This window comes from Amblyomma maculatum, chromosome 10, assembly GCF_055883805.1.
Source record: "Amblyomma maculatum isolate TAMU_Amacu chromosome 10, ASM5588380v1, whole genome shotgun sequence".
Taxonomy (NCBI): domain Eukaryota; kingdom Metazoa; phylum Arthropoda; class Arachnida; order Ixodida; family Ixodidae; genus Amblyomma; species Amblyomma maculatum.
The window spans coordinates 161,000,649-161,016,265 of record NC_139353.1 but is presented as its reverse complement, the minus strand read 5'-3'; the positions used below and the strand labels follow the sequence as shown (position 1 = coordinate 161,016,265).

At 47.0% G+C, this 15,617-nt stretch overlaps 1 protein-coding gene across 1 annotated transcript in view; it reads left to right on the top strand.

Moving 5' to 3' along the window:
* Bub1 (Bub1 kinase) overlaps positions 1–15,617 on the top strand; it is a 158,393-nt gene that overhangs the window by 74,292 nt on the left and 68,484 nt on the right. Inside the window, exons 12-13 of the mRNA XM_084580585.1 lie at positions 2,729–2,941; positions 12,529–12,688. Of these exons, the coding sequence (XP_084436711.1) occupies positions 2,729–2,941; positions 12,529–12,688 (373 nt within the window). The remainder of the gene's footprint in view (positions 1–2,728; positions 2,942–12,528; positions 12,689–15,617) is intronic.

Here is a 15,617-nt window from a genome sequence, read left to right as displayed (position 1 = left end):
ATTCGATCACGCCGCTGCTGAAGCGGTGCTGTCAGCGATTGTGAGATGTGAACGATTTCTCATAGCCTCCGAGATCACCTCCGCGCGCACAAACAGGCGCGCGGAGGTGATCTCGGAGGCCATGGATTTCTTTGGCTGTCAACTCTCAATGCCATCGTGGCATCTGTGGCTCTGTCAGCACCTGCGAGGTAGTCCTGAACGCTTGCTGCGCTGCACAACATGCATGTAGTGCAACGAAGCCTGCCTCCTGCTATTAAAGTGAGGTAGTGCTTGGCGTCGCGAAGTTCGTAATATCCGTTTTATGCCGACCCGCGTTCGCTATGGGGAGTTAAAAATACATGTGTTTGACAAAAATATTTCGGAAGAGTTCGATATATTCAATAATTCGTCATATGCATGTTCGCTATATCGAGGTTTGACTGTAGTCACACCTCGCCACAATTGCAAAAAGAAAGTGCGGGCTTTACATGAGCATATATGGTAACCGGAGAGATACCTGAAGCTGGAGAAATCAGAAAGCATGGTAAATCTTGCGTATGCATCCCCTCAGCGTCGTTATCAGCAAAGGAGTTGTAGCCTTTCTGGGGTGCTGTGCATGAACAGCGCGTGTCCTCATGAGTGCTGCAAGACATGAGACTTTATTCATGCTTATCACTCAGCTGCAAATATATATTCTGTGTTCCAGGGAACAAACTACCAGTTGTTAGCATAACATCTAATAACAAAATATAACAGCATCACAATTTGTGATTCCTAGTGTAAACTTTGAATGCTCAGGATGAGTTAGCAGGGCTTAGTGCACCATGTGTCTGTATTTCCAGACAAGTCCGGTGCACGGCACAACGCATTCATGGTCATACTGAGCGTAGCAGGCAGTTATTTTCTGTTAGCACCTAGCAGAATATATTGTGCTTTGAAATTTGTGTTTAAAACTGGTTTTTGCCCGAAATGTTTTTAAATTACTGGCCGCCAAGTTGTGGCTGCAGCCGATATGCAAGTACATAAGGTGCTTTGCAGCAGGAGAGTTGCATAGCGATTATTGGCTGCGTGCCGAAAAGGATGAGGTGACTCTGTTATCGCAGTAGCAGCAGTGCCTGATGTTGCTGCTCTTCCAGCTTTCCTCCAATGGTAGTCACGGTTGTCTTGCCAGGCGACCTCCACAATCCCTCCTCCTTTTCCAGATTTTTTTAGTGCAGTCTTTGATTTTCCGATGGTGGCACAGTTTGATTATGTGTACGGTCGCCACACAGATGCAAACAAATTCTGAATTTCAAAATCCTGACAGCAGTGTCAGAGAGCAGCCAAATAATCTTTGTGCATCTTGGGCACATGTTTGAATAAACTTGTTCCTACTAGTATTTGATACAGTGAAAGCTTGTTAATTCTAACTTCACGGAACCGGAAAAAGCTTTGAATTATCGAATGGACGCAAAAAAAAGCTAACGAGAACAATTTGCATTATGGAAAATTTAGTGTATTTACTCGGATAATGAACCCATCCCCCACTTTTGCCGCTGAGTGCTGTCGCAGAACACAGCTCATTTCTTGGCACCGTGCCATGAAGCTGCAATTCGTATCTTTTGACCTTAGCCTTTAGGGGAGGGTCATGCCAGCGGCCTCGACTATTCGCCTGCACTTGCCCTTCACGGTGCAATATGGTAGCGGCAGTGCCTTCACACACAGCCTGCGTCATGTGTGGGACTTCGCCGCACGATGTGCTGAACGGCACTTGACGAGCGAACATTTTCGGAGCGTCAAAAACATACTACTGCTGTTCAAATGCTGCGCAACCGGTTAGCTGGCTGATGAAAGGTGGCTGTTGCGCTGCCAATGGCCGCGTTGCCGTGGACGGCACAAAGCTCATAAAAGCGAAACTGCAACTATGTAGTCGGACTACTAAGCTGGTTGCGCGTAGTCTGCCTTGGTCTGCCTTCTAAGGCCATTGCGCGCAAGTCAGAGGTGTGCGGCCAACTGCGCAACAATGTCGTTCAGGTCTGAAGAGTGTTATTTGGCGATCATGCAATCGTAACCGGACGTGGCCTAACTGGTGCGAGATCTGCAGTCCCCGTTCGATGCCATAGCCTTACATGGGCGTTGGCTGGGACTGTGCTGATAGAAATGCCTATCCGTATTTTTGAATTAACGGCAGTCGAGTTAACGAGCATTTAGTTGCAAGTCTCGGAGGTCACGTGGAAGAGACAGCAATCAGTCACGCCACGGCCTCCACCCCCCCTTACCCTCTGGTGCTGCTGGCTGCCGCACTGGTCATATAACGGTTAGGTTTTGCCCACTCTTCCATGGCTTTATCTGGTTTTACCTTCGTCCCATTTGAAGTCCGGCATTCATGGTGTCTTCTCTACCTTCGCCTGTGTGTGTTTTTCGTGTGCTGGAATGATGTCTCACAATTGTACTAGAAACAAACTAGCCCAGCTTTCAGTGCTTAGCGATGTATTTGCACTGCACCCCAGGCAGGAGAGAGGGGGGTATGATGAGAGAAGTGGCTAAGCACATTCAGGATAGTTGGTACAGGTTGAGAACCAGTCATAAAAATGACAAGAGAAATGTACACCACAACAATTGGCTGGACCACCCAGTTGCATACCACTCGGTTATCATGGTTCCTCTGCTTGGGCTTGTAGTCTATGGCCTTTTGCGTGGTGGTAGTGAATGTGAGCCTCTAGCATGCATAGTATTGCAGTGTGTTGTATTCTCCTTTCCACTACAACAGCTGCCAGGGAGGAGGAGGAGGAGCAGCCAGAGGAGGCAGGGAGCCTCATCCCAGCAGAAGGTGGTGCCACCCTGAGCCCCCCGGGCAGTGCTCAGAGTGGTGGGAGCCTGCGCACCGTGGATGTGTCACGGGTGGTGCGGGGTCTCTGGAACTGCTCCCTGGCCCAATCTTCGCAGCTGGACTCCCCCTCACTAGCAGCACCACAGGCACCAGGTATCACCACCACTCTTGACAAATCTGGGAGCTTCCTTGAACAGGGCCTTATATCCCTGTCACACGGGAACTTGGAAGGTCTTGCGAATTAAGGTTCTTTGCTTCAATGGCAGTTGACGTGCAGCTACACTGCAAAGCCTCGAGACCTTTGCGAAAAAGGCCCGTGGCCGGATAGGCGGTCATCAGCGGCCTTTAAGTTGTGTAAAGGAGCAGCCCAAACATGAGTGCCAGCGAGAGAGCCCAAAAAGCACAAACATTGATGCAAATATAATTTTGAATATTAATTTAAGCCTAATTCTCTTCAGGGGTTAATTTTTACACTACAATGAAAGACTTCGAATGTTTTCGGCAGCCACATCGACATGTACATTTCACTTTGCTGCTTGTGCAGTGTTCTTTCTTCGTTGCCTTTTTTTTTTTTAAGCATGCATATTCTGTTTGGCAGTGTTTGCTCGCTCATTTACTATATATTTCGTATTGCCACACGCTTTAGCAGAAATCTTTCATATATTTAACACGATTTTTCTGGTCAACTGTGATTTGCTGATGACATTGCCTTGCTAAGCAACTCGGGGGATGAACTGCAAATAATGATTGATGACCTAGACAGGAAAAGTAGAAAGGTAGGCTTGAAAATCAATATGCAGAAGACCAAGATAATGTTCAACAGCCTCGGGAAGGAACAGCAGTTTACATTAGGTAGTGAAGTACTGGAAGTAGTAGGCGAATATGTCTACTTAAGACAGGTAGTAACCGCAGATCCAGACCATGAAAAGGAAATAACAAGAAGAATAAGATTGGGATGGAGCGCATTTGGCAAGCACTCGCAGATTATGACTAGCAGCTTACCGGTATCGCTAAAGATGAAAGTATATAACAGTTGCATCTTACCTGTACTCACCTATGGGGCTGAAACGTGGAGGCTAACCAAGCGAGTTCTACTTAAGTTGAGGACAACTCAGAGGGCTAATAAACGAGAAATGGTAGGGGTAACATTAAGAGATAGGAAGCGTGCAGAGTCGGTCAGAGAAATAACTCAGGTTACCGACATTCTAGTGGAAATTAAGAAGCAGAAATGGGCATGGGCAGGACATGTAGTGCGAAGAGGGGATACCCGATGGTCGCTGAGGGTAACAAACTGGATTCCAAGGGAAGGAAAGCGTAGCAGGGGGCGGCAGAAAGTTAGGTGGGTGGATGAGGTTAAGAAGTTCGCACGGGTCAAGTGGATGCAGCTACCACAGAACCGGGCTAAATGGAGAAATATGGGAGAGGCCTTCGCCCTGCAGTGGGCATAGTCAGGCTGATGATGATGATGAAACTAGGATACGGCATGTTCGGGACTTCTAGTTGAACGAGCAACGCCGTCACTGAACGCGGCGATGTGCATAGAAAGGCTTTCTTCTTCAAAGTCGGCGAGTTTCAAACCACGCGACAATAAAGCAGGTTCATTGGTATGGTTGACAGTCCAAAGCGTGGCACGGCCCTCGTTCACTCGAACAACGCTGTAGGGCCCCAACACACTCTTTGTGGCATTGGAAAGGGAAGCGGGTTCCACCAGAGCATCGAAGGCATTGGGAACCGCGCCCGAGGACACAACTGGGACGAATAATAACCTCCGCCTCAGGCGCTTCGATGTTAAGAACCATCCGCTAAACGTACAGATGCTCGTTCCCCGGTATATGCAGCCTCGGGCACCAAAGCCTGACGCACCACGATGCTATTAGAACCGGTGTCGCGCAGCACCGACACTGCTTGTCCGAACACTTCGCCATGCTCCACTGGCATTTTGTTAATAATCTGAGATGGACTAAGAGCCGAATCGTCCCTTCGAACATCTAGGCATGTTCTTCCCAGCTGACGACCAGGGCGGAAATCTCTAGGGGACGTGCAGCAAGCAGACGTCTCCCGGTCATTTGACTTTCCGTAACGACACCACTGGGTTTTATGCCCAGATTTGCGACATAATGTGCAATATGGGGCTGCGTCCTGCGGTTTCGCAGAATTCTGCTCAGCTTTATCTTTAAAAACCCCGAGGTTATTCTGTCGCTGAGCCTCAAGAAAGTGATCGGCGGCCTCAGCAATCTCGTCCACCATTTTACAATCACGTTCTCGCAAGAAGAGAACTAAACGATCATGACAGCTGTTTAAAAACTGCTCAGCCACTATCATGTCCCGAACCACTTCAAACGTGCGACCTTGTCCTCGCATCTCAACCCAGCGGTCAAAAAAAACCTAACAGCCTTGTGGTGTACTGGGAAGCTGTCTCACCATCTTGCGGCTTGCTTCCACGAACCTTCTCTCTGTAGCCCTCAGCCGTGAACCGAAACTTCCGAAGTAAGGCAAGTTTCGCTACATCGTAATTGACTGAGTCTTCAGGAGAGAGTCGTCCAAAGACTCTGAGAGCTTCTCCGCCGAGGCACAGACTCAAAGCCGTGGCCCACTTCTCTTTCGGCCAGCCTTGGCCAATGGCGACATGTTCAAAACGCTTCAAATATGCGTCCAAATCGTCCCTTTCCTCATTAAACAGTGGAATCAATCCATGAGGACTAATTGGGAAAGGTGGAGCTAGTACGGTACCGTGCTCAGCGCTTCCAGCACTAGGGGCGTTTTCTCCCAATTCTGCAAGTCGTATTCGTAGCTGCAAATTCTGGTTTTCTTGCTCCAAGCGCTGCTTCGCTCTTTCATGTTCTGCAGCTTTCGCTTCGCGTTCTGCAGCTCTCTCTTCGCGTTCGGCAGCTTTGTCTTCCGTTGCCCTTTGTAATTCTTTCTCAACCCACTCGCGTAACTCGGTTCCCTGCAAACTTATACGTACCCCTACCGCGAGCAACTCTGGTGCACTCATTTTTCTCCAATCTCTAGCCGTGGGAAAATGCTGCTTGGCCGGTCTGGTCCTGCCGTGGACGCCAAAATTGTGAGGTTCTTTTCTTTAGATCTTCTGGCCACCTTATTCTGTGGCTTATTCCGAGACAGTAATCTAAATAGACGACCAGACTGACCAAGCTAACAACGAATACTTTTATATACAGACATGGACGGGACGAGCGTAGAACGAGCAAGTGAGACGATGACAAAACACAAATTGTCAAAAAGTCACCAAGATGTTGGATGGAGAAGCCGGTGCAGACGCTCCGGGTAGTCAGAGTTCTGAAGGGTCGGGGCCTCAGTAAGCCCAGCGGAAGGCTAGGCCACCGGACGGGGCCCAGTAGGGTCGAGAGGCCTCGGGTTGCCTTTCCGCGGCCGATGCTTCAGGCTTCCCCGACGTGCCAGGGGCCCAGCACGACGCCGAACGTCCGTGTCAGTGATGAGCCGCAGTTACAGCAGCGGCGATGAGCTGCAGCTGCAGCACTCCCAGGTCTGATCACCCGGGACAGGAGGCGGGCCAGGACAGGATGAGTAGGCGGCCCCAGGTCTAGATACCCAGGTCAGGCCTGGCGGAACACGAACCGCCCGAGCTCCGTGGACTGCAGCACTCCCAGGTCTGATCACCCGGGACAGGAGGCGGGCCAGGACAGGAGAACAGGGCAGGATACGGCCGGCAGGCCCCAGGTCTGGACCCCCGGGTCAGGCCTGGCAGAAGACGCACCGCTCCGAGCTCCTTGGGCAGCCGATCGGCTCCGCTGCTCGCCTGTTCTCTCCTGCTCGTGCCTCGCGCTCCTCGAGCCAACCTCCACGTTTTCCTCTTCTTCTTTCTCCTCCTTCTTTCTTCAAATTATCATATGTTCTTCCCAAACTCAGAGGGCTATGGAACGAAAAAGGGTAGGGGTAACATTAAGAGATAGGAAGCTTGCAGAGTGGGTCAGAGAAATAACTCAAGTTACCGACATTCTAGTGGAAATTAAGAAGAAATGGACATGGGCAGGACATGTAGTGCGAAGAGAGGATAACCGATGGTTGCTTAGGGTAACAAACTGGATTCCAAGGGAAGGAAAGCGTAGCAGGGGGCGGCAGAAAGTTAGGTGGAAGGATGAGATTAAAAAGTTCGCAGAGGTCAAGTGGATGCAGCTAGCACAGAACCGGGTTAAGTGGAGAAATATGGGAGAGGCCTTCGCCATGCAGTGGGTATAGTCAGGCTGATGATAATGATTATGATTCCGGTCAACAGTCTACAGACGACACTCATGGAGGTTACCTTGTGCTGTGCTGCTGCTCTTTTTTGGTTTTGCTCCTTTAGAGCAATGAACCTACTTTGCAGCAAGCACCATGGAGATGTGTCGTGTGACTGGGGTATTAGTGATGTTAGTTGCACCACAGCTGATACATGTTCACTCCGGCCGGGTCTACAGACGTTAATTCTGTCTACACTCAACCAGAATGCGCTTAGTGATTGATGGCAGGGTCATTCATAGTAGGCGGACGTATTTATCTACCGTATTTACTCACATAATGCTCGCACCCCCAACATTGAGCGTCAAAAATCGGAATTTTTTTTTCCTCACATAATCATCGCACCACCAATATTACCACAGCGAGAGTCGTCTGCTAGTAGTAACAAGCGCCATTTTTGGAGCGCTACTGAACCTAGCTGGCCTGGTGTGCGTGCACTACCAGGCGGCGATAGCGTGCTCGGGTATATGATCATTATCAGTTATGCTTGTCCTTCTTTTTTACCTCCATAATGCTCATAGTCGCCATTTTGCGAAGTGTCTCCGCGTCTCGTTGTCATTGTTCCTTCACTCCGTCCGTGTTACTTGCTTTGTTCCACCGTCTACCGTGTTCTTGGTGCCGCATCGCGGTGGGGCAGTATGCAAGTTATACAGCTGCTTTTAAGCTGAAAGCTTTCAAGTATGGCTACAGCATAGCAACCGCGCTGCTAGCAGGCACTTTGGCGTCAAGGAGTTCTGCGTAGTGCGCTACTGGAGACAGCGATTGCAGTGTCGATACGGACTCTGATCAAGTCTCTGATCGAGAGTAGAACTCTGTGGTCTGCGCTTTGAGCATTATACCACCTGAGGAGGGATGATGAGGCTGCATGCGATAAATAAAGTGCTTTAGCAATTTGTACTTTGGCGACCCTGTACATTTACAACAAAGGTAAGCTCTGCTTGAAAGTAATTTTGTGGTTATACAGTAAAATCTTGTTACAAGAGACACTCGGTTATAAGAGACACTTGAAAATGGTTTGGTTGGTTTTCCTATGTTTGCCATGTTAACAACATTGTATACTAGAGACATGATTACAAGAGACACTCTTTTACTAAGAACAACTTTTCCAGGTCCCTAAAGTAATTTTTTACTATTTATAAGAGACACAATTAACCCAGGTACACTCATGCAATGCAGCTGACTCGTACCAACTCGTATGTGCCACAGTTTAGATTCCCTTAATTAAATTCTGTTCCATATCATTGTCCTGTTTTGTTGCAATATGTCAGGAACCAAGAAGGAGTGCCTCCTCTTTACTGAGGAGCCAAGATGTCCCTGTTGTTTCAGTGACACAGGAATGTGATGACAGCGGCGGAAACAATGAGGACATTATGACTTCCCAGTCAAAAGGAGGCACTCCTTGGTTCCTGACATATTGCAACAAAACAAGACACTGATACGGAACAGAATTTAGATAAGGGAATCTAAATTGTCACACATACGAGTTGATAGGAATTTTTGGTTATGAGAGACCTTGGTTACAAGAGACACCTTTTTGGGTACCCTTGAGTGTCTCTTGTAACGAGGTTTAACTGTATTTACAATAGCTGACCTAAGAATCCCGATTCATCATCATCATCATCAGCCTGATTATACCCACTGCAGGGCGAAGGCCTCTCCCATATTTCTCCACTTAACCCGGTTCTGTGCTAGCTGCATCCACTTGACCCCTGCAAACTTCTTAATCTCATCCGCCCACCTAACTTTCTGCCGCCCCCTGCTACGCTTTCCTTCCCTTGGAATCCAGTTTGTTACCCTCAGCGACCATCGGTTATCCTCTCTTCGCACTACATGTCCTGCCCATGACCATTTCTTCTTCTTAATTTCTACTAGAATGTCGGTAACTTGAGTTATTTCTCTGACCAATTCTGCACGCTTTCTATCTCTTAATCTTACCCCTACCATTTTTCGTTCCATAGCTTTCTGGGTTGTCCTCAACTTACATAGAACTCTCTTGGTTAGCCTCCACGTTTCAGCCCCATAGGTGAGTACAGGCAAGATGCAACTGTTGTATACTTTCCTCTTGAGCGATACCGGTAAGCTGCTAGTCATAATCTGCGAGTGCTTGCCAAATGCGCTCCATACCAATCGTATTCTTCTTGTTATTTCCTTTTCGTGGTCCGGATCTGCGGTTACTACCTGTCCTAAGTAGACATATTCGCCTATTACTTCCAGTATTTCGCTACCTAATGTAAACTGCTGTTCCTTCCCGAGGCTGTTGAACATTACCTTAGTCTTCTGCATATTGATTTTCAAGCCTACCTTTCTACTTTTCCTGTCTAGGTAATCAATCATTATTTGCAGTTCATCCCCCGAGTTGCTTAGCAAGGCAATGTCATCAGCAAATCGCAGATTACTGAGGTATTCTCCATCTACCCTTATCCCTAACTGCTCCCATTCCAAGTCTCTGAATACTTCCTCTAAACAAGCTGTGAATAGTACTGGGGAGATTGTGTCTCCTTGCCTAACACCTTTCTTTATGGGAATTTTGTTACTTTCTTTATGCAGAACTATGGTTGCTGTGCAGCCACTATATATATCTTCCAGCACTTTCACGTACGGCTCGTCTACCCCCTGATTTCGCAATGCCTGCATCACCGCCGAGGTTTCAACTGAGTCAAATGCTTTTTCGTAATCAATGAATGCTATGTATAAGGGCTGGTTATATTCCGAGCATTTTTCTATCACCTGATTGATGGTATGAATATGATCGATAGTAGAGTACCGTTTCCGGAACCCTGCTTGATCCTTTGCTTGATTGCTGTCTAAGGTTGTCCTGATTCTATTAGCGATTACCTTAGTAAATACCTTATACGTAACAGACAGTAAGCTGATTGGTCTGTAGTTTTTAAGGTCCTTAGAGTCCCCTTTCTTGTGAGTGAGGACAATGTTTGCATTCTTCCATGGTTCCGGTACCGTCGATGACACCAGGCACTGCGTATACAGGGTGGCCAGTTTTTCTAGCACGATATCCCCCCCGTCCTTCAGCAAATCTGTAGTTATCTGATCCTCTCCAGCTGATTTCCCCCTTTTCATAGTTTCTAGTGCTTTCTTGACCTCGTCCTTCGTCACTGGTGGAACGTCTGACTGTTTTTCCCTATTGCCAATCTCATTACGGTCCTGACTACTTTGGCTACTGTAGAGATCTGTATAGAACTCCTCGGCTACTTTGACTATCTTATCCATATTCGTGATGACGTTGCCCGCCTTGTCCCTTATCGCATACATCTGGTTTTTGCCTATGCCCAGTTTCTTCTTTGCCGCTTTAAGGCTTCCCCCGTTCTTTACAGCATGCTCAATTTTCTCCATGTTATACTTGCTTATATCGGCCACCTTGCGCTTATTGATTAGCTTTGATATCTCGGCCAATTCGATCTGGTCTGTTGAATTGGAAGCTTTCATGCTCTGGCGTTTCTTAATCAAATCTTTCGTCTCCTTAGACAGCTTGCTGGTATCCTCTCTAACTATCCTACTGCCTACTTCTACCGCGCCCTCAGTAATGATATCTCTGAAATTATTGTTCGTTGCCTCTAGGGTAATGTCTAGGGTAATCCCGATTCACACCTATTTAAATTTGCTTTTAGCGCTCCAAAACATTTGCTCAAAATTTTCCCTGCATAATTATTATTGCACCCCCCAACTTAGCATCAACTTTCTGCGAAAAAAAGTGCGAGCATTATACGAGTAAATATGGTATCTATCTTTCGCTGCCAGAGCTGTTGTTGGTAAGTAAAACCTCGCTGTAATGAACTTGAGTGCGACAAAAGCCTCGATGTAATCCTGTGTGTAGCATTTCAGTTTTTGTAGTTTTGCTTGTCTGCAGACACCATGCATTTTTAGGTTCAGTATAACAGTGTAGGTATTGCTGCACTTTCACTGTAACAAAATTTCATGGATGATTTGGATCAAATGAGAGAAAATGAGCGATTGCTCAAATGGACCAGCGTGTTGTGCTCATGCTTCCATAGTACCACTGACCTGTGGCCTGCGGCCTTGGCTCTTCCGCACACCGACAATGTTGGAGTCTAGAAGTGCCAGCTTTGCCAATCACTGCAGTGGTCAAGTGGCACCAAGAGAGGAGCATGACCATCTTCTTTGGAAACGGCCATGACTTAGTTTGGCAGGACCGGGAGAGAGTCCGCAGCTGCTTTCTAGGCAATGTCGCCAGGCTGCAAGCAGTCGAACATTGTGCTTGGCACTTGCTTTTCATTTGCTTTCAACATGTGCAAAACCCTTTTTCTACAGACACTGTCTGACGTGTTCTGAATTTATCGGTTCTTTAGAGTTAGGCTTTTGTCAAAGTGCAGTACAGTGAAAGCTCATTAATTCAAACCTTGATAGTTTGATTTATCAGATAATTCAAACTACACTACGTGGTCCAGCAAAGCTCCTAGAGGTCTGTGTATAAAAAGCATGTTAATTCAAATGCAAGTCAGTTCCACTATGGATAATTCAAACTGTGCGCCGTCGTGTCTTGGCAGCCTGGCACCCAGTACATGGTCAGAGTAACGCCTCTGCCATAGGGAGGCATAGCTAGAGGCTGTGCACATCCAAAAAGGGACAAAAGATCAACCAGATAAAACCATGAAAGAATGGATGAAGGTAAATGGCGCCACAACTGGCATGGCGGCTGGCGGCGCTGGAGGGTAGGGGTTGGCGGCCATCTGCGCTGCCCCACAACCTATGAAACTTGCGACTAAATACTCGTTAATTCAACCCCGTTAATTCAGAAATGCAAATAAGTATTTCTGTTGGCTCAATCCCAGCCAACGCTCATGAAAGGCTATGACGTCGGATGGGTGCTACGGGTCTAAAAAAAAAAATAAATTATTATGCAAGAAAAAGTTTTTTTTTTTTTTGTCGGCGACAGTCCTCACTCCTTCCACCCATCAGTCATCAACGAAAGCATGCGGTCAGCCACGATCATGACACTGGCTTTTAGCATCGTTCCAGTGATTGCGTGGCAGTGGATGGCACTGACAGCATGATATTGGACAAGTGTTGGCACTCTGCTAAGTTGCCCTCTCCCCCTACTTCTCACCACAGCTAATGCCAAAAGGTAGACACCCTGATTTTATCGTTGCACAGCATCTTGGTGCATTGGCAAGAAATGCACTGTGGAATGCAACGGTGACGGCGCGAAATGAAGCGACGCAATAATTACTAATGTGTTGTTGTTTTTTCCAAATTATCAGTGGGAGAATTGGATGGTGGCATCATTATGTGAGTTGGTTCATTACTTATGTAAATACGATTAACTTACCATTATTCAAATTGTCAGTCTTTTCGAGTCCGTTTGATAATTCGAACATGTGATAATTCGCAATTCTCCCTGTCCCCGCGAAGTTCGAATTAACGAGCTTTCACTTTATTAAGTAGAGGAGCCTTGGCTGGTTCGCGAATGTGCTGCAGTGGTTGGAAAGATGCCTGACTTGTGCTTTCAGCTGCTGATGAAGCTGTGGAGGCTACTAGGTCGGGGACCAGCGAAGCTGCTCCCGCAGGAGCTGCGCCTTTTGAGGTGTTTTGCGAGCCAACTCAGACGGGAAGTGTGGCTGTTCAGCCACCGATGGATGCACCAGCGATGGACGTCAATGACGAGAACAGGTACATTCTATTGCACATTCCTTGGCTGTTGCGAGTGTGAACAGCTTTCACGACTGCCTGCAGTACTTCACATTGCTTGATGTTTTATTACGTTTGCCCTGCAAGGTTTTTTCAAAAAGAAACTTCTCTTCCTTTGCCGATTTTGAATGAGCACAATGCGTAAAGCGGGGAAAAAGGAAGCAGAAATTAGGCATGGTATTCTATTCGAGCAGCAGCATGGCATCACTGAGGATGACAGAAATGTTATCAGAGGAGAGATGAACCCATGTGTGCAAAGAAACCAATGAAGAATGAAAGCAACCCCACAGGGCACTTTGCTATGGAGTTCTAGTAAAACGGAAATTTTCTTTTGTGATCATGTGGAAAAACTAAACCCATGAAATGACCTCACCATAAAGCAAGCGGAATGCTTGAAATTAAAGGTATGTGAGGGATCTTGTAATGATTTTAGTCCTCGGAGAGGGTAGAACTTCTCATTGAGGGGCCTGTACAGTGAAAGCTCGGTAATTCGAACCTCGATAATTCGAATTTTCAGATAATATGAACTGCACTACTTGGTCCGGTCAAGCTTCATAAATATCTGTGTACATAAAAGCCTGTTAATTCGAATGCGAGTTGGTTCTCCTACGGATAATTCGAACTGCGTGCCGCCACGTTTGAGTGGCCCAATGGAAGCGCAGCACACGGCCAAAAAAAAAAAGGCATAGTTAGAAGCTGCGCACGCTCAAAACGACAGAAGACGAAACCATGTGAAACCAAGGCAGAGTGGGTAAAGCCTAACTGGCGCCATGACCGGCGCGGCGGCTGGCGGCACCGCCGCCCTCTGTTACCCTCAGGGTAGGGGTTAGCGGCCACGGCGGCAGTGCCTGCTCTCTCCTCCGCGCAACCTCCGAAACTCGCAATTAAATGCTCGTTAATTTGAATTCTGTCAATTCAGAAATACTAATAAGCACTGTAGGTGCGCCCCAGCCAATGCCCATGAGAAGCTATGACACCAGACGGGCGCGCGCTACGAGTTACGCGGGAAAGTTCTTTTGTTTTTTGTTTTTGCGAGAATCGTTTATTCTTTCAGCCGTCAACGAAAGTATGTGGTCAGCCGCGATTATGATACTGACTTTTAGAATCGTTCACTTCAAAAGGCGCTTGCTGCTACCGCACATTCCGTTGAATGAGTGGTGGTCGACGGCCCCAATAGCCCATGGCATGATAAGGTGAACGGACTGAAAACGAGGCTTGCAAGTGCTGGCACTCTGTTCAGTCACTTCCCCCTTACTAGAGCTAATGTCAAAAAGTAAACACACTGTGATGTTATCGCTGTGCAGCATCTTGCCGCACTGCCAAGAAATGCGTTGTGGGCCGTGACATGGAATGGAGGGAAGCGCTAACAACGGAAGGCTTCCTTTTTTTTTTTTTTTTTTTTTTTTCAAAGTTTATAGGCAAAAATCGGAGGTGGGTGGGTTCATTATGCGAGCGGGTTCGTTACGCAAGTAATTATGGTAAATTTACCCTAATGCAAATGGTTCTTGTCAGTTTTTTTGAGGCCATTCGTTAATTCGAGCATGGATAATTTGAAATTTTTTCCCGGTCTTGTGAAATTTGAATTAACGAGCTTTTACTGTATCTTTATTGCAGTATGAAATGTCAAGCACAGCGTCCCTAGCCATACATGTACAGTTAAACCTCAATATAGTGAAGCTGATAAAGTCTGCAGTTCATTTTGTAGATTGAGATTTCACATGATCGAAATTTGTTTCCTGGTATATGCAGAGAATCCTACAAAACATTTCTCGGACCATTCACAGGGTAAGGTTTTGTGGTGAAAACTTCTACCGGCACAGTCATTACTGCACACTGGCATTGTGGACATTGATAACTTTGTGAACTACGCTGCTGCCAAGACTGATTGGTTCAAGACACTGTGGCACCATGATCAAGTGATTGTTTCAGAGCACTTCAGCTTGGTGACAGGCATGCCTTTTTTTATTCTGGACATATTTTGTCATCAATACAATAGAACCTCTATGTAACGAATTCCTGAATTTAACGAAGTTTTTAAATTCCCCAATGCCACACCCATTGAAGCCAATGTATTTTCGACCTCTATGTAACGAAGGCGTTGCGGCGGTCAACCTTGATGTAATGAATTCACGAAGCTCATCAGTCATTATTTTTCGAGCTTTTACTGAAAAGTTGGCCGAAGAAATGCATTAATTTAGTAAATATTAGAACTCCAAGAAGCCAGCAGCTGCGTGAACGCCTGTAATCACAGAAATCAAGCAAAATTGGCAATGATGATGATATTATACCTTCTAGCGTCACTCAGTGGCTAACGCAGCAGCCTCCTCAGGCGTTGGTAGTGTAGCGCAACACCAGGTGGCATTAGTGGCTGCAGTTGATTTCTTTGTAGGTACTGTACGTGCGTGTAACACGTGCAATTTTTGCGCACGCTGTGCATTCGCCATCTTGTCTGTTCTGCGTCTTGTGCACGTCTCGTGTGTTTACGGATTTGCAGTGTTGGTTCGCCTGACGTGTTTCGGAAGTGCTAGGCCAGCCTTTCTGCCTGTATTCGTGGGGCTCCGCTTGTATATGCGGTGTCAGTTCGTCATGATGAGTTCAATGGCCAGAAAACCAAAAGTTTTGTCATTTCAAGACAAACTTGCCATTTTAAATGCGGTCTCCGCGGGTGAGAAGGACGTTGCCGCTCGTTTCAACGTTCCAGCGAGCACCCTGTCAACAATTTTGAGTGCGGAAGAGAAGATTAGAAGTGCAGTGGAGTTGCGAACAAAGGCTAAGAAAAGATTGAAACTGTCAACCTATGATGATGCGGACAAGGCAGTGTTCACGGGGTTTTTGGACACGCGAGCCAGGAATGTGCCCATAAGCGGAGCGATATTACAACAGAAGGCGAAGAATTTTGCGTGCATCTTGG